At 34.3% G+C, this 23542-nt stretch overlaps 2 protein-coding genes across 2 annotated transcripts; both read left to right on the top strand.

Annotated features, from left to right (window-relative positions):
- The first annotated feature begins 1402 nt into the window (after positions 1–1402).
- On the top strand, positions 1403–10492 carry LOC145628935 (AT-hook motif nuclear-localized protein 14-like). Its single transcript, XM_081681372.1, has 6 exons — positions 1403–1991; positions 2785–2831; positions 7628–7759; positions 9496–9648; positions 9747–9987; positions 10141–10492. Exons 1-6 carry the CDS (start codon positions 1589–1591, stop codon positions 10203–10205), a joined length of 1041 nt encoding a protein of 346 aa, XP_081537498.1. The 5' UTR covers positions 1403–1588; the 3' UTR covers positions 10206–10492.
- A 3853-nt stretch (positions 10493–14345) lies between these two features.
- On the top strand, positions 14346–23312 carry LOC145628934 (protein EIN4-like). Its single transcript, XM_081681371.1, has 2 exons — positions 14346–16849; positions 22465–23312. The coding sequence occupies exons 1-2, from the start codon at positions 15131–15133 to the stop codon at positions 22978–22980; spliced, it is 2235 nt and encodes a 744-aa protein (XP_081537497.1). The 5' UTR covers positions 14346–15130; the 3' UTR covers positions 22981–23312.
- The last annotated feature ends 230 nt before the right edge of the window (positions 23313–23542 follow it).

Below are 23542 nucleotides of genomic sequence, written 5' to 3'. Positions count from 1 at the left end.
TTAGTGCAAGGGTGTTAGTTTTAGGCCGAGTTTGATACTTCGTTCGTATCTTTTTCGTTATAACTCAGAATTGGGCAAAGCTTATTTCAAGGACTATTCAACCAAATAAATATTTGGGTCAAAGTTATAGGGTCACAAAATCAGTTTTGTCCGTTTTTGGGTTATGGTCACGAAAAGAGAAAGTTGGGTGATGGTTTATTTGTTGATTAAATGGAAATGTGTTGAGCTATGAATATGGTTTTAATCACTCCAAAAGATTAAACTCAACCCTATCAATATTGGCGGTGAAATGTTATTCATCACCGTATTTAGTTTTTTGGAGACATTTTTAGGTGTCTACAAACAACTACCTAGCGATTCATAGTTATTGATTATTGATGTATTGTAAGATCTATAGTTATTGATTATTTATTTAAATATATGCAAACATTTGTTTCTTTAATAAAATTTTACTTTTTTTAAAAAAATAAAAATATACTCCGTACTAAATACACATCAGAAGATGACACGTGTCAGGTGTGTCTTTTGGTATACTTCCTCCGCCCACGATTATCTGCACCAAACATCCTTTTTGCGGACTCCTAGGCAAAACTTTTAGTGTAGTTTAATTAAGTTTAGGTGGGTTTAATTAAGTTGTAAAAAGGAGGGAAATAGGAGACAGAAAGTGGTCCCATATGTTTAAAGTTTGTTAGTGGGTAAAGTGAGTGGGAAATATGAGAGAGAAAGTGGTCCCATATGTTTAAGTTTGGTAAAATGATATTTTTACACTTTAAAAATTACTAAAAGAGGAAAGATAAAAAATTGTTGTACATAATAGAGAGCACCTATTTATGGCAAATGTTGCAGATAATTGTGGACGGAGGGAGTATAATTATTCATGATTGAGTGATTTTTTACAAAGTAACAATTTGAATAAAGTTTAATCATATTGTAATGTTTCAAAGTACTTGTTTTTTTTTCTTCTTACTCCGTACTTTTTATTTGTCTAATTGTTCATTTACATAAAATTTTATGCAAATAATTTCCACTATCGAACAAGTAAATTGAGACGAAGAACCTTTTCTTTTGTTACGGAGTATTGTTGTTTTCGTTGTCAAACATGTTCAAGGGTTGAAAGTTGATTGATACACAACTATCCTATTTCAAGTGATTAGATCTTTGCTCCAATTACATGCTTCAACATACATTTGAAATGGAAGAAGATTCAAATCCTATCCTTTCAATTGTGGGACACACATACTACTCCCTCATAAATCAGATAACTCTCCCTACATTTCATTATCATCATTATTATCAATATTATCAAAAATTATTATTTTTTTTAAATTTTTTATAAAAAAAGTCAAAATCTCACTCACAAGTCACATTTTTCCACTTTACCCAACCTTTAATAAAAAGTAAAACACACTCCCAAATAATCAATCTTAACCACCTCAACCCAAATCCAACGGCCCAAAATCCTCCAAAATATTAAACATAAAAACCTAATTTTTATTTCTTTTTTCTCAATTTATTTATTGAAATCAATTCTCCAAAAAATAAAAAAAATAAAAAATTCCCTAAAAAAATCTTCATCTTCTTCTCTCTAATGGAACCGAATGAACAAAGCGGACTAACCTCTTACTACCACCCACATCAACACCCTCACCCACAACAACAACCTTCTTCCACTCTCTCTCCTCCTCTTCCGTCTTCCGCCGGCGCCGGCGGCGGTAATTCTCCGGTCACTAATGGAATGTCCGATGGCACTGCCGGCGCACTCTACCCTCAAACAGTAGCCGGAAAAGCGCCGACTACATCGGAGCCTCAGCGAAGAAAAAGAGGACGGCCAAGAAAATACGGAACCCCTGAAGCTGCTGCCGCCGCGAAAAGGGCTGCCGTTCCTTCTTCTATTAATAAGCGGAAAGAACAGCAGCATCACCATTTTATTCATGGGTCTTCTTCTCACTCCTCTTCTGCTTCTTCTAAGAAGTCTAACTTAGTTTCTGTTGGTGAGAATTTTGGTGTTTTATTTTGTTTTACTACGCATTTTATTTCTGTTTATTGCAATTGTTAATATGAAAAGGGTTTTTTTTAGCTTTTGATTTTTATTTGTTTAATGTTGGTGTTGTCTCCATAGTTCAGACAACTTGTCTTTATTAATATTAGGAATAAGAAAAAGATTTGTTTAAAGATGGTATTTTTAATTTGTTTGTGAAAATTGGGGCATTGCTGAGTTATATTTGCAATTTGTAAAATTTTATTAGAATTGTTTTTAATATAAGATTTGTTTAAAGATGATATTTTTTATGGTGTTTGTGATAATTGGGGCATTGCTGAGTTATATTTGCAATTTGTAAAATTTATTAAATTTTTTTTAATATAAGATTTGTTTAAAGATGATATTTTTATGGTGTATTTATAATTGGGGCATTGCTGAGTTATATTTGCAATTTGTATTATTTTATTAGAATTATTTTTAATATGCTCGGTTGAATTCTTGTGGTAGAACAATAAGCTGATGTCTCTGAGTTAATTGTATCCTCACTTGCCGAAATGATAATAAAAATTCAGTTATAGTGTGATCTATGCATCTCTTGTATTAAACTTTGTTGAAACTTATTTTAATTGTAATCTGAATTTTCCGTTATCATAACTGATTCGTAAACTTATTTAGTTTGAAATTATGAGATTGGAAATAGATAAAGTTAACAATATAGGGTTTTACATAGTTGTAAAATTATATTTAAGTTCGATGAATTCTTGATTGTTTTTTCCCTAATTGAGTGAAAATGCTTTATGCAGGCGGTCAGGGGTTTACACCGCATGTCATCAATGTACCTTCCGGAGAGGTATGGAATTTTAATTTGGTGTAACTGCGCCATTATTTGTTGAATGTGATATTCTAAAAGTATATCATTTTAATATCATCTTTTGTTTCCTTTTGAATTGTGTCATCTACTTGGTAATGGATTTTTTAGTTGTGTTCATTCTTTTGTTTAAGAACTTTCAAGGTTAGCATTTGTTTAGGATAGGGAGGGGGGAGAAACTAGTTTACTGCCAAGTGGGAGTGAAGCTTTTTTTCTTTTATTTATTTTGCTGAGGGAGGGAAGGATAATGGCAAATTATTTTTGTGCTAATTTTATGGAGAGAAGTAGAAAACTATGTTTTACGGAAGTTTGAAGCATGAGCATGGAAATAGCATTGAATTGGTGATAAGCACCAGCTCCTTTGGTTTGTGGATATGGAGACTTTCAATTCAACTGTCATCTACACTTTTGATTTGTGGTCAGACGCCCCAAAGACAATGTTCACCATAGGATGATAAGTGAGTTTAATTTCGTGTGAGCTTAATCCCTGTATGTATTGAATTGGTCTAGTGGAGAGGAGTTTCTGAGTTGAGAAGACTGGTGAGTATGCACAACTTCCTTTACAATAGCATGCCAGGTTTTTCAAAAGATAATAAATCGTATTTTGTGTGGTCTAGACTCTGGAGACTGCAGTGATATCTTTTGGGAAGATTTACACGGGTTTAAAAACATTTTTTGGTTATGAATTAAGTTAGGATGTTGTGTTGTTTTTTCCCTAGTACATTGTTTTGGAAAAAAAAAAAACAATTATGAATTGGGCCTAAAAGCTTGAACTCTGTGAAAATGATGAAGACATGTATGGTTTAACCAAATCACCATATTAAAGCATTCTATTTCTTGCAATGGTAATGGTTATCAATTTTACTGAAGTAATAGGTGGGTGTTATGAGTGGAGACAAGAATCCAAAGCTGAATGCTGTAGTGAAGTTGCTATTGGGGAATTTGTGGTAGACACCAATGAGTACTCCATTATGAATAACTTCATAGCTTAATCCGAAATTTCAACTCACATCTTCAAAGACAGTCATCCTTGAATAAGTGACTGACTGCTAGATTCTTTCTTGATCCACTAAATATTTCTATTTGTCCTGTTTATCCTAGACAATTATAATGCGATGGAAATTGGGTATCCTTTCTATACCCAAAGCTTTCTTACTGTTCATTTAATTATTCACCAGACCCATATTTCCATTTCTGGATTGCTGTTCTTACTCCTATCTGATCTAAGCTGTTGTTTTATGATGTTTTCTTGGACTCTAGCTTCCTGACACAAATTGCAAATACTTCCAACTTACTTACCAGCTATCTAGAAGTTGATTTTAGTTTATGCTGAAAGTTGAATACTTGAAACTGGAAGTGATTGTGGCCCAATCATTGGAATGAGATGAGTGGGCGGTTTCAAAAACTTTCACTTTTAGTTCTAAGCTTTATAATTCTATTTTGCAAGGAGTCAAGCAAACATTAATGGATCCAGTAACTTTTCAGAAGTTTTCTTTTCCTTATTTTCATAAACGGATAGATAAGAAAGAATTTGTCCTCACCTCAATGTTTTGCTTTGTATAGTTGTTGATTTGAAGAGCTGAGTCACAATTTTGGTGGCTGTCTTGATTTGAAGAGACAACTGCAACACTTGGAAATTCATGTGCAATTAAAAGTAGCATAAAATGTAATCCCTCTAATCTAATTTTATCTTCTACTGAGTTGATGCTATGGAGACAATCAAGAGTTTGGAAAAGTGAGGCTGTTGTTCATATGGCATATTGAGGCTTGATTCCATTTTAGCTACCTAAAATTTATCTGGGACGACCTATATGGACAATATGGTTAAGTAGAGGATTATATGTAGGATTATATGTGACTGACGGATTGTGTGAATATGTGTAGAGTCAAATTGAAGGTGAGAGGGGAGTAGATGACGAGTCAATTCTAAAAGTGTGATTTAGCAATAAAATTAAGTAGTTTAAGACTTTAAGGAGAGGACATATGGCTGTTGAGGATTGTGTTTTGATGTGGAAGTTTCACTGTATATTGCTTAATGGTAAATTTTACCCCAATTAAATTTCGTCCTAAGTCCTGAGTTATATTTTTCTTAGAAGAGAGGTTGGTGTGTAGACTTGCTGTACTTATTTAGGTCTGTGGATGAGAGGTCATTGTGATGATTCTAGGGGTATGCTACCTGACTTAAGCAAGTTATGCATATTGTTGTACCCATTTGTTTACAAGGGAGGGCATTATTGCATACTTATCCACTTATTAGATAAAACATACATTGTAGTTGTAAATGAGTGATGTGGAAATTTTGTTAAGATTACAGTTCTAGGTTGATCTACTTGTAAAGTGAGCTTTAATTTAAAATTCAATTTAGTCATTGTTTAGTTGACTTTAAATACATTATACATGGGAGTACTGAAGTTCAAATTTCAAGGAAGTAAAAGTTTGAGGAGTTGTTTGGTTGAAAGCTTCCATGGAACTTGGAAGTTCTTCCACAAATTGGGGGAAATTGCTCATCTAGCCACCTTTAGGTAAGTAGAACTCCCCTTGGGCATGTCTACTTTCTATAATTTTTGTGCACTTCGTAAGAAGTGTAACTCCATGGGTATTGAAAATTCAAGGGAAGTGTAACTTCTGATATGCAACTGCCAAAAAAAACCACTCAATCTTGCATTTTACACTTCAATTTTTTTATTTGAGTAACGATCTATTCTAAACTATCAAGTTACTTTGTTCTTTGATTATTTGAATTTCTTTGGTCATAAGGAGTTTTTTTAGTCGACTGCATTGCAAAAATTTTCATGATAGCCCATTTGTTTGGTTTCACTTGGTTGAGTCTCAAAGTTCATTTTTGATGCATTTAATTACTGGGGCAAATGTGGTAGTTTCTCACTTTGACTTGAAAGTTCATGTTGCAACTTGTTTTACTACCTCCGGTCCAAATTACTCGTAACTTTGGGGTATTATTTGTGAGATATAAAATATTCCTAAGTTGCGAGTAATTTAAACCAGAGGTAGTATATGGATGGAAAGTTTTCTCTTGTATTTTAACAAGAAAATGTTGATAGGAATGATTCCAACTTTTGGGTATTTAATCTCACCTTTTTAATTAACTTGACAAAAATTTTGGTAAATGGTTTTTTTCCATGTCAAATTCTACCTCCGTTAAATAGTATTTTTAACAAAGAGCCCCAGCATGGACTCCAAGGCAAAATTTCTTAAGGGTGGTTAATGAAAAGTAAGGGCATGTAATTAAGTACTCTTTCCGTCCCTTAATTAGATTCCTACTTCTCTAAATGCAAGAAATAGGAATCTAGAAGTAGGAATCTGATTAAGGGATGGAGGGAGTAGTAAGAAGAGAGAGTGGATAATTCCAACCAAGCTACCCACAATTAAACCACCCAACCTCCAAGGTTGCTAACAACCACCGACACCGCCTTCACCACCCACCTACAGTTTAACCACCCACACCACTATGAAAGCCATCAACCCCACGAAACCCACCACCTCGAAGCCACCACACTATGAAACCCACCACCACAAAACCCATCATTCCCACAAACTCACAGTGAGAACCACCAGATTTGTAATCAAAACTCTTAAAGGGTGTTCTTCAGTACATGCAAATGGGGTTGAAGGAGGAGAGAAAGATAAAGGGGAAGATGAAGAAGGTGAAGAATTAGTGAGTCAGTGTATGAATATGGAGAAATTTGATGTTTATCAAAAGATTAGATAAATGAACTAGGTTGGGTTGATGAGAAATGAGTTATTGGGGAAGATGAATTAATCTGGTACAAATATTTAGATTAATTAGATTATATTAGTTTTAATTAATTATGTTTTAAGTTTGTAATTGAAGTTGAGAAGTTTTAAGTATGGGTGTTTTTGTAAATCCATTAAAATAAATTTACTAAAAATGGAAAGATTTGGAAACGTTGCAGATTATGTTTAGCATCCGTTTTTAGTAAATATTGCAAAAAATATTTAACGGAGGTAGTATAAATTTAATAGAATTTTTAATGGAAGATGAATTTCATTTGGTATGTTGTCAGATTCACCTAACCCTACACCTCCATATTGGCACAGGAAACCTGTAAGATACCTACATTGGTCACCGTCACCTAGCATGGTAGCGTACCTAGACTTTATCATCCCTCCTCCTTAGCATGTTTTTCTTATGTCTGTGTATGTTCTCATCACCTCCAATCCACCTATGATGGTAGGATCATTTATGAGTGTTAGGCTTGGGTATGTGTTCAAGAATTAAACATGGAAATTTCTAAAGTGTTACTTGTCTTTCACCCTTTTGGCCCAGTATTGAAGTGTTTATGTTTGAGCTAATATGGTATCATGTGTATCATATAGCTTACCACCCCCCCCCCCCCCCCCCCAAAAAAAAAAAAAAACAAAAAAAAAACAAAAAACTGTGTTGGTCAGAGTGTTGCATTTAAGATAAAAAACCGAAGGGAGTACTACATAGTTGGGGAAAATGAGTTGTTTGTCTCTTTGTTGATATACGAGGGACATGGGTGGAGATGGCTGTAGCCAAATGTTGGGTGGGGGGAGGGAAAGGTGTTGGTGAAATTGCAAATAGTTTCTCTTTAATGATTATCAGACCTCTAATTTATCTTGTTATCCTCATCTCTATATGCTACTCTGTCTCCAATTTCTTCTCCCATATTATGCAATTGTGCTTTCTTATAGAGTTATAGGTTTAGTTCATCATTAAAAGGGCAATGGGGCATACAAAATCAATCTTTAACTTTGTGGTAATTTTTTAAACACAGGATGTTGGCCAGAAAATTATGTTATTTATGCAACAAACAAGAAAGGAATTATGCATCTTGTCAGCTTCTGGTTCTATCTCTAATGCATCTCTTCGACAACCAGCAATTTCTGGAGGCAGTATTGCATATGAGGTACCGTAATTGTGATTTTCCCTTTATGTTTTTGAATCAGTTTAGAATAGGCACTTAGTTGAGACTCCTTCATAAAGTCTCCATACTATTGTTTTGTGTTTATGTCATTCACTTTCCTTGGATTCTTTATAATGAAATATTGCCTGCTAAAGTAGTCTCGAGTGTCACTTAAAGTCTATGTAGTAGATTATGTTTGCTTCACGTCACGTCCCGTTTGGGCTCTCGCTCAAATAGGTTGATCTTGCACAATTGTGCCTTGTGTTTATGTAATAGACTAGATAATCTGATTTGTATAATTATATAAATAAGCAGAAATTTAAGACTAAAAGCTTGAAGCCTTGAAATTATACCAAGCTTACTAATGGTTTCTTACAAAAGGGTATTAGGTTTAGCCTACAAAGCTCATATTAGTGACTTGAGGTCACAACTCTCTAATAAGTGACTTGAGGTCACAACTCTCCAAAATTCTGCCTACCTTCTTCTTTCTTCCCTCTATCTATTTATGCTAAGGCTAAAAACTACTAGACTTTCCAAATTGCCCCTCTTAAGGTTAGTCTATTACAGCTTATTGTATTCCACATTTCCATCGCCACCAGGTTTTTTTTCATGTTCCAGACCTGTATTTGATGCAGTTGTGCTATGGCAATGAGCGTGTAGTTATGTATTTTGTCTAGACACCAGAGTGGAGAATTTGCTTAAAGTTTGTGAACATATTTGTTGCTTAAAATATTTTAGTAGAAGAGTAGAGTTCCAAGACCCTGAAGTATCTTAAAATATTTTGGCAAACAAAAATGGAGGAAATTTGTCATTGAAAGGTTGATATTTCATGTAGTCAGTTAGTAGCCCTGGAAAAGTACCTTTGTAGGCCAATCTTATGATATATTATCCATGCTGATATTAAGAAACGGACGGCCATTGAAAGGTTGATGTTTTATATAAGTGGTTAGTAACTTTAGACATTGATGGGTTAGTCTTTTTTGCTCCAATGTGCCCTCCTATTTACTATTTAGTTGAAAAAGTTCCCCAAAGCCTTTAGATATGACAGAAATTATTGGAAATTATTGTTATTTACTCTTTGAGATGTGTATCATTGTCTGTGTGTGAATAATAGCTGCACTGAGGGATTTAAAAGAGGCTTAGAAGTCTGGGTCTGAATACAGATGTAATTCACATGAGAAGGGTTTGAGGCAAGCAGTTTCTGCAAACATGGTTTATCAAACTCGGAATATTGTTCGGTTGTTCCTAGTAGTGTGTTAGCGAATACTGTTAGTTAGATCCAGTGTTTAATCAGACATAGGAAGCAGTTGGACTTTTGTAATTTATCAATTAATTTGCCCCAGTGATTTATTGCCTTTATAGCTTTAGGTGAGGTAGTTGTACTATGGTGCGCTTGAGGCTCCTGAGGAGCTGTAGATGCTTGTGCTACAAGTGGTTCTCGTCTGGGTTTCGAATTACATTGTTGCTGCTTTGAAGCTTCTTTATACATAACTTTAAGGGATCATACTGCTCTTTGGTTAGCTTGATTTTCTTTTAATCTTCATTAGTACTTGTGTAAATGTTTCTCTACCTGGAGTTTTGCAGCTTTTGCTCTTCATTTATGGCTTCATGCCTTGATTTTTGCTTTAGTATCTCTAGTCCAAATATCTCTACAAATGCTGATATGCAAGATAGACCTGCTTGTCTCTTGTTTGTTGCATGGGATAGCTTACATTTTACATTTTGTGCTATTTTTTCAGGGACGTTTTGACATTATTTCGCTTACTGGATCTTATGTGCGCTCAGATCTTGGAGGCAAGGCAGGGGGCCTTAGTGCATGCCTTTCCACTACAAACGGACAAATTGTAGGAGGTGGTGTTGGTGGTCCTCTAATAGCTGCAGGGCCTGTGGAGGTACCATACATATGCTAACTTTTGGATATATAAATCTACCCGAAATCCCATTTTTGTTAAAAATGTGTTCATATATGATTGATTGGTTCTATATACAGGTTATTGTAGCTACCTTTCAGATGGACCCCAAGAAAGATGTTAATGCTGGATTCAAAGGCGATGTGTCTACCAGTACAATGCCTTCACCAGTTTCAGCTTCAACTGCAGTTTATAGACCAATAGTTGAATCTGCTGGAGGATTTACAGTAGCCACTGGGGGTGATGATCATCAGAATATGGATGGAAGTCCGTTTATGATGCAAAGTCAATGGAGAAGTGGAATTAGCTATGATATGGGAGGTAATGTTTCTTATGCTTGTTTTCAACACGTCAGTTTCCTCTAGATTCTTTTATGCTTTTTATCCATTAGGGCCTAGAAATGAGAACTTTATGCTGTATTGCATGCTGAGGTCTATATGGATACTGAGGCTGAAATATGTTGCCATTTTACAGGAAATACCGGCCACAGCTCACATGATTCGCCTGAAAATGGAGATTATGAGCAGATGCCTGACTAGATGTTCGCTTTATTTGGTTGCCAATCATTTAATATTTTAATCACAGGCCTTGCCATGCTCATGAGTTGCTTTGTTAGGTGAAGTTAGATATATATTTCCTATTCATATGGACTACAATTCGATACATGTACAGGTGACTAACAATCTTTCACTCATTTTACTCTCGATTTCTGCTGCTCACGTTGCTGTAGCTTTGATCTTAACATTTTTAGCGATTGTTAAGCCATTCACATTATATGCCTGTGCATTTTCCACATATGTGAGATGATCCTTTATTTTTTAGATTTCCTTTGCTTCTTTTATCAGTGATTTCTGATGGCGGTTTGCTGTATGGGGGAAATTTTTGTAATGGTCACATGAAAGGAAACAATAAAGATAACTTATTAATATCAGAATCATATTAATATTGCTAAGATGTGATACAAAACTCCATATTTTCGAAAGGTACATTAGAAGCCATCATATAGGTTTTAGTTGATACAATGTGTGCAAGGATGCCAAGATTATGATTTTAGCTATAATCAACTTAAAGTCCTAAGAATGTCTCCCTTGATAACAATATTTGAATTTCTTTGACTTGTCATTTTTTTGCAACATCAATAATCTTAATATATTTAATGACAGGCAAGAATTAGTGGATCAAATCATCTATATTATCATTGTATGTTGGATCAAATCAGTGGATCGTAAGATTGTAAATCATAAGATAATCAATCAAGAGTGAATAAGATCCTACAGTCATTAAGATTCTACCTAAGATATAGGTTGATGACACAATTTTGTGATCCGATTAGGAATTAATGATACGCAAGATCTAAAGGTATTCAAAGAAGTTTTAGAACAATTTTTTTTTAAGATTTGTGAAAAGTTCACAAGAGAGGCTCGCTTACATCCATTCTAATATGTGCTAAGTTTAAGGACTTTAAAACTTGAAGGATTACAACATACAAAGATTAACAAATATACTTTCTCTGGGTTTTTTTTTTTTTTTTTTTTTTTTTTTTTTTTATAGGAAAAATACACTTTATTAATCTCAATTATAGGCAATTTATTTCTAATAATCTCAACTAAGGTTTATTATCTAATATTCCCAAATATGCTATGAATTTGCCTTCAACAGTCCAAACCGGTCGGGTCAACAACGAGTGAACGACCTAACCATGACATGTGTCGACATGTGATTTGTCAAAAATTAAAAAAGCTAAAACTTTTTTAAAAAAAATAAATATTTATTATTTTATTTTTTAAAAAAACTAACACCCCAGCACTCCCCCCTCTGCCCTTCCCCACCGTAAAACCCTTAGCCCAACCCCTAACCCCACCTGAAACTGGACGACCGCCCCCTATAAAACCCCTAAAAAAGCCGGTCGACCCCTCCAAATCCCCAAAACCAACACAATGGACGGCCGTAGTACGTTAATTAGCAGACTAACAACAGAATCAACCAGTTAGTGGAGAAAATGCGACGGCGGCGAAATACGAGTTGCTAATTTGGTGCACGAGATGATGAGGGAGATGCGATGGTTGTTGGCAGCGCTGCTGGTCGGTGTTATGAGATGTGGGCTGCTAGGTTTTTGTGTGAGATGCGGTGTGGTGGTGCGTGGCTGGGTCATAGTGAATGCCTTGGTGTTGCACAACTGAACTTGTGATTGTTGCATGGTTTTAGGGGTCGGGGATGGGTGGTAGAGGCTAGCTAGTTGTTTTCGGTGGTCAAGGGAGTTGGCCGGTCAGTTTACAGCGAGGTTGGGGACTGAGATTAGGGTTCCGGCGAGGGCAGGGGTGGCTGGATTTTTTTTTTTTTTCTTTTTAAAAAAAAAAACTTTAGACCATTCACGTGTTAATATGTGGCGATAATTAAAAAAAAAATAAAAAATCTCTTTCAGCATGTGAATGGAAATATTGGAGGCAAACTAACCCTATAGTTGGGATTATTAGATAATAAATCTTAGTTGGAATTATTAAAAGTAAATCGCTCATAGTTGAGATTATTAAAGTGTGTTTTTTTTCCCTATTTGCAACACTTCTCTTTTTACGCTTGTCAATGCATGATTTCAATCGTTAATATCTTTATTTATCAATATGTAAAATTATTAACATTTGATATTAAAATAGTATAAATCGAGACGGATTTAACATGATTCTACATATTTATATTTTTCATTATGTATAAATCATTAAACTTAATCAAAGTGAAATATATGAATAATGTAAAAGATAAACTATTACAACTTAAAAAAAAAAAAAAAAAAAAAAGGAATGGTAATTATGTTTATTTAGAGCTCAATAATGTATCCACTTGGTTGTTAGTTATAAAAAGCAGGAACACCTTATTTTGAGCTTTGGTGGAGACAACAACTACATGAACTACATGTGCATGCAATTATGTGAAGAAAAAAACATTTCTTCATAATTTTTGATGTGGAAATTGGGGCGGATCAATGGTAACATGTATGAGAGGAGTGACTCACTTTTCCAAACAATATACGAATTATGAGATATAGCATCTTGTGTAGTTATACGATTTATACATTATAGTCTCTTACTCTATTGTGTATATGGTATTACTATTATACACAAATCAAGCAAAGCTTGGTGGAATTGGTGGGAAACTCATTTGAGGTCACAAATTCGAACCCCATCAATTACAAAATGCTTGGGAGTAGGGGGATTCCCTTACCTCCTCCCTCTACTCTCAAGCGTCGACCTGTGTAGCTGGGATATACTCTGGATACATTAATATTGATAGGGCAAAATATATCTTTTTAAAGTTGAAACAACTTTTCAAATTGATGACTTTTTATCACTTAGCCAAATGGTTAGACATTGTTTACTTCACTTTATTTTTTCTGAAAAAATTAGTTCAGATCAGATCAGAAAAAATAAGCTCAAATTAGATCAGAAAAAATAAGTTCATACTAAATCATCGTTTTATGTGCAAATTTTTATCGCTAAATATCTTTAATTTCGTAATAAAAAATTATGAAAATCACATATTAATAAAATACACATTATTATGACCCCACTTGATATATTTTTTCTGTATAGATTATCGTATGTTTAAGGTCAAAGTTTTGTCAAATTTGACATTCAAATCAAATAAGTTCAGATAAGCAAAAATAAGGTGAACCAAACAAGCCCTTAGAAAGATGCCAACAATCTAATATATATATATATAAAGGGGAGTTTTTTCCCGGATTTTTAGAGAGCCACGTAGGATCTAATTTTCTCAGCGCGCCATCTAGGATTATAAAGAGATTATTAATTTCTTTTAGAATCAAATAATTTAAATGTCATGTAAGCAAAATTGGCGAATGAGATTTTTAAGTTTAAATTAATTAAATATTAAATATTATCTTTTAATATTAGGAATTTTATCTAAATATATAACAAATTTTAGGCTCATAAATACAAAAAAACATTATTTAAAAAAAAATCAAACAAACCGTGCATCGCACGAGCTTCATCTAGTTAACTTATATTTCCGCCGTTTTCTTTTAAATGCAAAACACCTTTTTGGCACGCATTTTAAGGAAGAGATTAGATAATGTAAACGTACATATTAATCAAAATAATTTATACACATAGTAGTTAACCAGTTAACCCTTCTCTAGTTACGGTGTTAAAACTATATTGATAAAGTATCTCATTTACTTACTCTAATCAATTCCTAAAAACAACGTGACAGAAGGTGTGTTGCATTTAAAAGAAAACATAGGCAGTATTCGCTTTCGCTAGGTAAGATGTTTATTTAACGGCCTTAACATCGCCCTCTACTTTTATTTGAAAATTTTCTCATACACCCGATGTGAGGTACAATCTCCTTATATCAATTTCCTTTGTATTTTGCCTAATTTCTATACATAATAACACGTGTCGAGCGTAGATGTGTCGATTCGGACAACTGAGTCTAGTTCAGTAAGATTGAGTCGAACCTATTTTAAATTTAAGTCATGCTAAATCATTATGTTCAAACAAGTTGAAAATCAATCAATTTCTAACACCTCTAATCTCGTTTTTGTTTATCGTAGATTGAGCTCTAGACTCTAGTGCATTGTGCATAATGCATAAACCAAGCATTGCCAAATCTCTAGACATCAAATTGGAAATTTTGCAAATTCAATAGATTTGTTTTTGACGAGGTTGCACCGGTGCATCAAAGTAGGGTGTGTAGACTGTCGAAACGTCTAGGTTCGGTTCATAAAAATCTTGGTGGGCCTTCTGTGACCTGCCAAACCGCTTTCTTTCTCTCTTATTTTTCATTTCATTGTTCAAACTTCAAAGCAAGCTGTAAGATTTTTTTTCTTTTTTTTTTTTTTTCAAGTAGCTGCACCATTTCTGCTTCAGAGTGAAAGCTGCCATCTAAAGCTAAACTCCATCAAAATCAAAATTGGATCCATAAAAACTGAGTTTCACTTTTAATTTGTTTTGGGTCTTTAGATTTCTAAAAAAAGGTACGATCTTGCATGATTTTTGTATTTGGGTTGAAGATAAATTGATGAATTTGAACTTGAGAACTTTATTGTAACTGGGTTTTTGGTGTTCTTGCTGAAAATGACTCCAGGTTAGTGTTTTTGTGAATATTCCTGCAGATTATTCAGATTTTGATTCCCAATTTTAGCTTAATTTCTTTTTTTAGTTTTTTTTTTTAAAAAAAATTTCCGGGTTTTTGATTACTTGAAGAAATAGCAAAGGAATTTAAATTATTGAAATATTGGATTTTTGTAATATTAGAACAGATTCAGTTGAATATAGAGATGGGTATTGGCCTGTTACTGATTTTCTATCAAATTTCATTGTTTATAATTTAAGGGTTTTTTCTTCAAATTTTAAGCCCCATTGTTAGAAATTAGACTTTGTTGAGGTATTTGATAAAAAAGGGGTTTATATTTGTTTTATGGGTTAAGTAGTGTGGTGTAATTGGTGCAATGATGAGAGTGATTGCCATTGGATTGTTGGTTTGCACTCTCATTTTGTCTGTATCAACCATTGTTCGTGGATACTCACATTGTAATTGTGATGATGAGGGGTTTTGGAGCATTAACATCATTATGGAATGCCAAAAAGTGAGTGATTTCTTGATTGCCATTGCCTATTTCTCGATACCAATTGAACTAGTATACTTCATTAGTTGTGCGAATGTTCCCTTCAAATGGGTACTCGTCGAATTCATTGGTTTCATTGTACTCTGTGGAATGACCCATTTGCTCAATGGATGGACTTACTATGGTCCGCACTCATTTCAGCTCATGATGTCACTTACAATATTCAAATTCCTAACAGCTTTGGTTTCGTGTGCCACAGCAATAACCCTTTTAACTTTGATCCCTCTTTTACTTAAATTGAAAGTTAGAGAGGTGTTTTTGACTCAAAATGTCTTGGAATTGGACCAAGAGGTTGGGATAATGAAAAAGAAGAAGGAAGCTAGTTGGCATGTTCGAATGCTCACTCGAGAAATAAGGAAATCACTCGATAAGCATACTATTCTACACACTACTTTGGTTGAACTTTCCAATATTTTGGACTTGCAGAATTGTGCTGTTTGGATGCCAAATAATATTAAGACTTCAATGAACTTGACCCATGAGTTGAAGCCTAGCCCCTCAAATATCTTTCCTAGTAATATCCCAATGAATGATCGCGATGTTCAGGAGATACGTGAAAGTGAGGGAGTGAGGATTTTAAGACCAGATTCAGCACTGGGAATGGCAAGCAGTGGTGGTTTGGAGGTTTCTGGTTCTGTGGCAGCAATTCGAATGCCATTGCTGAATGTTTCAAATTTCAAAGGTGGGACTCCTGAATTGGTTCAAACTTCTTATGCCATACTAGTTTTGGTTCTTCCAAGCTCAACTGATAGGGCTTGGAGCCATCATGAATTAGAAATGGTAGAAGTGGTTGCTGATCAAGTGGCTGTGGCCCTTTCTCATGCTAATGTTCTTGAAGAGTCTCAGCTGATGAGAGATCAACTAAAGGAGCGAAATCGTGTTCTGCAGCAGGCTAAGAAGGACGCGATCATGGCAAACCAAGCTAGAGATTCATTCCAAAAGGTGATGAGCCATGGAATGAGGAGGCCAATGCACTCAATTCTCGGTCTTCTTTCAATGTTTGAAGAGAATATGAATTTTGAGCAAAAAATCATGGTTGACACCATGGTGAGAACTGGTAACGTGATCTCAACTTTATTAAATGATGTGACAGAAATATCTACAAAAGACAATGGAAGATTCCCTTTGGAGATGAGGCTTTTCCACCTGCATTCCATGATTAAGGAAACTTCTTGCCTGGCCAAATGTTTATTTGTTTATCAAGGGTTCAGCTTTTCTCCTGATGTTGAGAGTAGCTTGCCAGCCCAGGTGATTGGCGATGAGAGAAGAACATTTCAGGTTTTGCTACACATGGTAGGGCACCTACTGCATTTTTCGCTTAAAGGGGGCTTAATGATTCTTCGAGTGTCTGAAGAAACTGGCAGTGTGGGAAAGAATGATAATAAGTGGGGGATGTGGAGGTCAGCTTCCGCTGACGAGTTCATTAAAGTAAAGTTTGAGTTTGACATAAGTGGAGGTCATCCGACAGACACTGTCAGGAGAACCCAAAATGATGCAAATAAGGAAGTTTTGAGCTTCAACATGTGCAAAAGGCTAGCTCAGGTCAGTGCTTCAGAGCTCCCTTTTCTTAAGCTATGTTATCTTGCATTTGTTTCATTATTATATATGGTTTCAGGATTATTATCTTGAATAAGGTTTTGAATGACCGTCTTCTGAAATTTCTTCTACACTTATTTGCATGGTTATTTTTCTAAAAATTACTATCAACGGCAGTTCACACGGTTTAGGCAAATTGTGGTTGTGATGTTGATGATTTGATGAAATTTTATGATATATGTGTGTCTGCTGACACTGCTCATTGAGTCTTTAAACCACCATATATGTAATATACTCAGTTCATTCTCGTAGTATATTCAGTGATACATCTATTAAGCTTAAGTTGCGTCTGTAAGCTTGAAATTGATTTCAATTTTTTGAATTCAGTTTTGGAGATTGAATCTGAAAAGTAATTTTAAGACTGTGTTTGAAAAACACCAATTTCAATCTGAAATTTCAATTTTCACTTCACTTTTTAAGAAGTAATTTGAATTTCAATTCCAGGATTTTATATTTTATTAGTTTTGCAAGTTGATAGAATTCCAATTGCTATACATCAAAGTATGATACTAGTTTGCTAGTTGCTAGAATTTCTACTCAACTACTCCGTAGTTGTTTTGTCAATATACAATTCTCTAAGAAGTACTGTAAAATGGAATATTATAAACCAAGTACAAGAACATTGGAAAATAGCTTTGTAGTCACTATAATCCTGTTCTCCCAAACAAGGTCAATTGGCCTCTTTTCAATCAGCAGCACATATTGTACATGTCACTTTCCTGTCACTTTGAGCCTGTAGACACATTCTGCAACCAAAATTTAATCAGTGTTTGAAAAAGTGCACCTAAGGTGCGCCTAGGCTCTGAGGTGCAAGGCGATCAGGGGTGAGCGCTTAATTAGGTCTAGGTAAGGCGTTTTGGGTTAGGCAGACCTGAGGCGCACATGAGGCAAACTTCAGCTTTTAACTGCCCATATACTGCGCCTCACTTCAAAGAGGCGCACTAGGCGCGCACCCCTCTCACTTCAGTGCGTCTTGAGCTTTTTTATACATTGAATTTAATTGAAAAAGATTTTATTTTATTTAATTTTTTTTTAATTTTTTTTTTTGCTATTATTAAATATATGGTCGTAGGTTGCCTTAGTAATGCAACCTACGGCCATAGATTTATTAAAAGCACATACTCCCTTAGTTATGTTTGACACTTTTAGTGTTCCTTTTTAAATGTTACGTTTCAATTATTTTCTAGATTCATGTGAATTTCTTTTTTACACATTCCCCCTCATATATACCTACTTTCAATGAACTATTCTCGTTTAGTAAAATAATTACTTACTCCAAAAGCAAGTATTCCTATTTACATAAATATTTACCTATTTCCAAGGCAAATATTCTTATTTCCAACGATTAATTTATGTCTTAATACTTGATATATGTGATATCTAATATTTGCTTTCCACTATCTTATTTTCCTTAATAACCGCACAAAATCACCAAACGTAACCTTCTTTAAAAAAACAGAGGGTGTACTGAAACTACTAATTAAAATTGAGCTCAAGGGGCTTGTATAGAATTAAGAGTTCACTTAACCTTTTCATGAATATCCTTTTAAAAAAAAATCAAAAACCTTTTCCTCAAACATTGATCTCTAGGCTCTAGCAGCCGTTGGTTTTGGGGGTTACAAAATCTGAACTCTGAAGCTAGTAGTAATAGGTAAAAAATACAAACAAAAGACAGGATTGATATGAACAAATGTAAGGTACGAAAATTTAATGATTTTTATGTGGAAAAAATCCTCACTAACTATGTAGGGGAAAAAACCACCAACCGTCACTAATCGGTTACAATTACGAGTGTCCCTTTCTCAACACCCTTCACATTTCAAGTACTCTAATCTAAATTCCTATGTTTGCTTGTAATATCTCACATTATTTGATATCCATCCCTGGCATTACAAACTCTCCTCTCAAGACTATATCAGTACATCTTGCATCCTAAGATTGCTTTTAAAATCTCTCCCTGATGTTATGTTCTACATTCCAAACCCTCAAGCCTTCTTTATACTTCCTCCGTTCTATTTTTATTGCACCATGAGTGATTTCAAACTTGGCTACTAATATCTTTAATTATACTTTTGTAAAACTTATAAAAAAATTGATATTTGAAAAGTAGATTTCTAGATGAATCTAACTAGATTCCACATGATTGTTTTTCATTATAGATAAATCACTAAAGATGACCAAAGAAGATAATGTGAATAGTGTAAAAGTCCTTATGGTGCAATAAAAGATAAACGGAGGAAGTATAGAGGATTACAAGCAAACAATATCTTAAAAGATCTAAAATTTTACTCGGATTAGGAAACTAACAAAATTAAGTATAGAGGATTACAAGCAAACAATATCTTAAAAGATCTAAAATTTTACTCGGATTAGGAAACTAACAAAATTATTTCCTAATTATACTGAAACCTCATTTTCTAAATACAATGTATATAATCTAGGAAATTAATGTGACATTATCTTCTACTTAATATTCCAATGTACATCACAAGCTATTTGATTAGCTAACAGTAATTTTGCCAAACCAAAAGTAGGATGTTGTGGAGGTTATTACTTGCCCTACCTTGACTTTACCTTGTGTCAAATGTCTTATCGCCAAGCATCCCAATGTCAAGTCTTTGCTATACATTAGAAATGAACCCAACTACCTCCTAGAGCATGCCTACGGAACCCTTTTGCTCCCCCGAAACAACTGTGAGCATGTGACAAAGTCTACTTGCACGACTACACGAGTCCACTTAATCTGCCCAACTTGACCTACTTTTCATGATTAGATCCGAGACCTATCACGATTTTTTGGACTTACTCCCATGTTAGGCCCCGTTCACCTCCACCTTATTTTTGTTGAACTGAAATTAATTTTACTGAAAAAAAATTTATATTTGCTGAACTTAATTATTTTTACCGAACTGAAATTATTTTTGCTGAAGTGAATATTTTTATTGATTTTGTATTATAATTGTTCTTTAAGAAAACTGAATTTTACTTAACTAAACTTATTTTTAGTGAACTGAAATTAATTTTATTGAACTGAACTTATTTTTACTGAACTGAAATTATTTTTACTTAATATTATTTTTTTAAGATGAAGTGAACAGGGCCTTAATCTTGAAACTGAACAAGTAATTGATTAAATAAAAAAATATTTTTGAAGGTGTAGCATAAAAAAAAAAAAAAAAAAAAAAGAAATTATAAAAAGAAAAGATGGAAATGCAAGCTAGCGAGGCTTCATTTCCATGGTGCAAGCAAACAAATTTTATTTACATCCCGCTTCCAGACATTCAGTCCCCTCTTGTGTGTTTTAGTTTCAAAATATCTCTCATTTACAGCAAATACAAAATAGCAGATCCTAGATGATGAGCTGTTGACTTCATGGCAAAATGCTAAATAAATTATCACTCAAATGAATCTAAATGTATAACTTATGATGAAGAAATTGAACTAAATTTAGATGCTTTAACACCTCAAATGAGCAATTCAATACCACCAACATGAAATATAAGCCCTTTTGTTGCTTTATTGATTAAAGTCAGTACATCAAATTATCCAAAAAAACCAAAATTTGATGAAATTAACAGCTGATGTGGATCTACTAAGGCCTGAAAGAAACAAGGATAGTTTTCAATTCTTGCAATAATTACAAATTTCTTGTCAGTAAGTTGCACAAATCGCAGTAAGTGTTTTTGGTTTGTGTGGTGTCTAAGAGAGAACATGGGGGGTTTGTCGCACTTGTAGGGTAGTGAAGAGAACACAATGTATTCTGACATGATATTGGTAGATGGTAGCTGATTTTGTTGAAGTAGTTCTCAAATATTGATAAAATCTGAGAATCCATTGAACTTGAGTGAAAAGCTTGAAGAAGAAGTCAAAGCTATATAAAGCTTTAAGAGAATTTTTTATTGATTTGTAAGAATGAATGGATCATACAAGTTGTGAGAGAGTCTCGTCTATATAGAAGTACAAGCTGAGAAAAGAAGAGAATCTAAGTTTGTAATGGGATTAACAAACATCTAACAATCTGTGCCACATTAGCATATGACTAGGCAACTAATAACAAACTTCTAAAGAACAATCTAGAATTATCTAGAATTAGAAATTACATCATCAAATGCATGACTTGAATATACTGCTGACCTGTGACTTGAATGAGCTGCTACATGCTTGTGCTGCTGCTTGCTGACAGCATGGGCATCATCATCTCCAACACGTATATTGTTGATTTGTTGCACCATACTCCATGAGTCGTTTTTAATTTTCCATGTCATGGTTTGAGGGAGGATGAGTAATCGGGTTATGTTGGTTGGGTGACAAGTACTAGGATATAATTTTATTTTATTATTATTATTATTATTTTATTTTTATTTTTTTGAAGCAAGGATATTATATTGTCAAGTAACTGTTTGGTTAACATAACACTACACAAAAAATTGCAATTGCTAGGAGGTGAATTTTCAGAACTATTGCTAGAAGCCATATGATAGAGGTCCAATTACTTTGAGAGTTTAAGGAACTAAGTTAGCAAGTTCTGTAAGAACTAGAATTTCCTAGGAAGTTGATGTTCATACCTTTCAAATTTTCAACCAAATGACCACTATGTTTGGCCAGTTGGCCACTATAGAGTATTGCCTTTAGTGATTAATTTAGAAGTTCTGAAGCACAAGTTAGCAAAAGACAAGTGGCAAGCGGGGGCACATTCTGTTGTATATATAATGATATTATCTTAGTATCAGACCATGTCACCATTTTAGCTTTAGCCCCGGTCTCAAGCATAATATGACTAGCACAGAGCTGGAGAGCTTAACATTTTGGCCTGGCAAGACGGGTCTTCACAACCTTAAGCACAACTTTAAAACCAACACTAGATTAAAAAGTTTAGGCTAAAAAAAAAAATAAATAAATAAAAAAAAAACTGAATGAAAGTTCCCACAGCTGACACCATGTTGTTCCATGTAGTGGGTCGCCAGTTACCCACAGTTTTCTGGCTTGGCGCATGGCCACATAGGCAGTTTAGCACAGTCAGCATTAGCGTTACACATAACCATACTGTTTTCATTATGGTTCGTATATCTTACCAGAGCATTCTTAGTTATGAATGAAAGTTTATTTTTCTTCGCGAGGAAACATACTTTACCTCACTACTCACTAGGTGAAAATTTGAAAATGACTCTATTACCTCGCGAGAAAAACCAACTCTTCCCATGAACGTGAGGTGGTGAGGAACTTTTTTCCGCACCATTTTTCCTCACATGTAAATTTTTTTTCATGGATGAGACTGTTCTAATGCCCATATCCCATCACTCTTCCTTGGGCTTCTATTATGAATTTGGATACTAAAATAGCTGTAGCCTTTTTTAGCTTGTTTCTGTCATTAAGATTTAAGAATCTCAAGTATTTGGCCAGTAGTTGATAACTGACATGTATTTGTCTTGGCTTACGCTTAATCTTCTTTGTGAATCACTTGATTTTTTTTTATGTTCTTGATATATACTTTTGCCTTTTTTTTAGTTTACATGACTTGGTTTTGATCTTACAAAATTCTGACTTCTTTTGTTCATTAACAGATGATGCAGGGTGATATCTGGATATCTCTAAACTCATATGGCTTGCCGCAGAATATGACTCTTGTTCTTCGATTTCAAAAGCAAAAACACCTTCCTGATGGAAACTCTTATATGCCGGAGCACACATTTTCTAACTCTCGCTTTAGAGGCTTAAAGGTCTTGATTTCTGATGATGATAATGTAAATCGGACAGTGACAAAGAGGTTGCTGGAGAAGTTAGGCTGTGAAGTATTTGCCTGTTCCTCTGGTTTCGAGTGCCTCACTGCTTTGGCACCTTCGCAAAACACTATTAGAGTTGTGCTACTTGACCTTCACATGCCTGAAATGGATGGTTTTGAAGTCGCAAGAAGAATCAGGAAATTGTATAGCCGAGGCGGTCCATCTATTATAGCCATAACAGCAAGTGCAGAGGATAATATATGGGAGAGATGCTTACAAATTGGGATGAATGGTCTAATAAGGAAACCTGTGGTGCTGCAGGGAATAATTGATGAGTTCCGAAGGGTCCTCAGGTGACCAAAATGAGAGTTTCTCGAGGTATTAGATTTATTTTAGAACATAGGCAGCCAAGCATGTCAATTTATACGTACATCGTTACCCTTTAATCTGGGATTAGGAATGTCCATCACAGGCATTAGAAGTTCAGTTACTTTGTTTGCTAACAGTAGCTGATGGCTGAGACATCTTTTTATAATTTTTTTTTTTTTTTTTTAATTTTGAAAACTGTAGTAAAATGTGTCATTGATTTAACATAATGTCTAGTATGAACTATACTATACATGATATACATAGCAAGGATAGAATATTTTTATAAGACAATAATTTATAGCAATTTTTTGTGATAAAAAGATAGCAAATCAGCAAATGCTAAGCATTTTTATTGACAAAATTAGGATAAATCTGTATTGCTATTTTAGGGAAGTGGGCTTAGTGTTGTTTTTGTATGTTAAGCACATTCTTATGTTATTAAGAAGTATGATAGCCAGATCCTCTGAATAATAAGGATTCGGATCCCTCTTGTATAAATATGGAAATTGTATCAATGAAATGCCAAGAGTACAGAGAACTCTATGTGATC

This window comes from Chenopodium album, chromosome 4 (genome assembly GCF_948465745.1).
Source record: "Chenopodium album chromosome 4, dcCheAlbu1.1, whole genome shotgun sequence".
Taxonomy (NCBI): Eukaryota; Viridiplantae; Streptophyta; class Magnoliopsida; order Caryophyllales; family Amaranthaceae; genus Chenopodium; species Chenopodium album.
Note: the sequence above shows the minus strand (reverse complement) of the source record. Positions and strands in the feature narration are given on the sequence as shown.

Excerpts from the sequence above, each read along its gene's own strand:
- LOC145628934 (XM_081681371.1), top strand. The coding sequence starts at position 15,131 with ATGATGAGAGTGATTGCCATTGGATTGTTGGTTTGCACTCTCATTTTG. Across the intron at positions 16,850-22,464 it reads TGTGCAAAAGGCTAGCTCAG|ATGATGCAGGGTGATATCTG; the intron begins GTCAGTGCTTCA and ends GTTCATTAACAG.
- LOC145628935 (XM_081681372.1), top strand. The coding sequence starts at position 1,589 with ATGGAACCGAATGAACAAAGCGGACTAACCTCTTACTACCACCCACAT. Across the intron at positions 2,832-7,627 it reads TCAATGTACCTTCCGGAGAG|GATGTTGGCCAGAAAATTAT; the intron begins GTATGGAATTTT and ends TTTTAAACACAG. Across the intron at positions 7,760-9,495 it reads GAGGCAGTATTGCATATGAG|GGACGTTTTGACATTATTTC; the intron begins GTACCGTAATTG and ends CTATTTTTTCAG.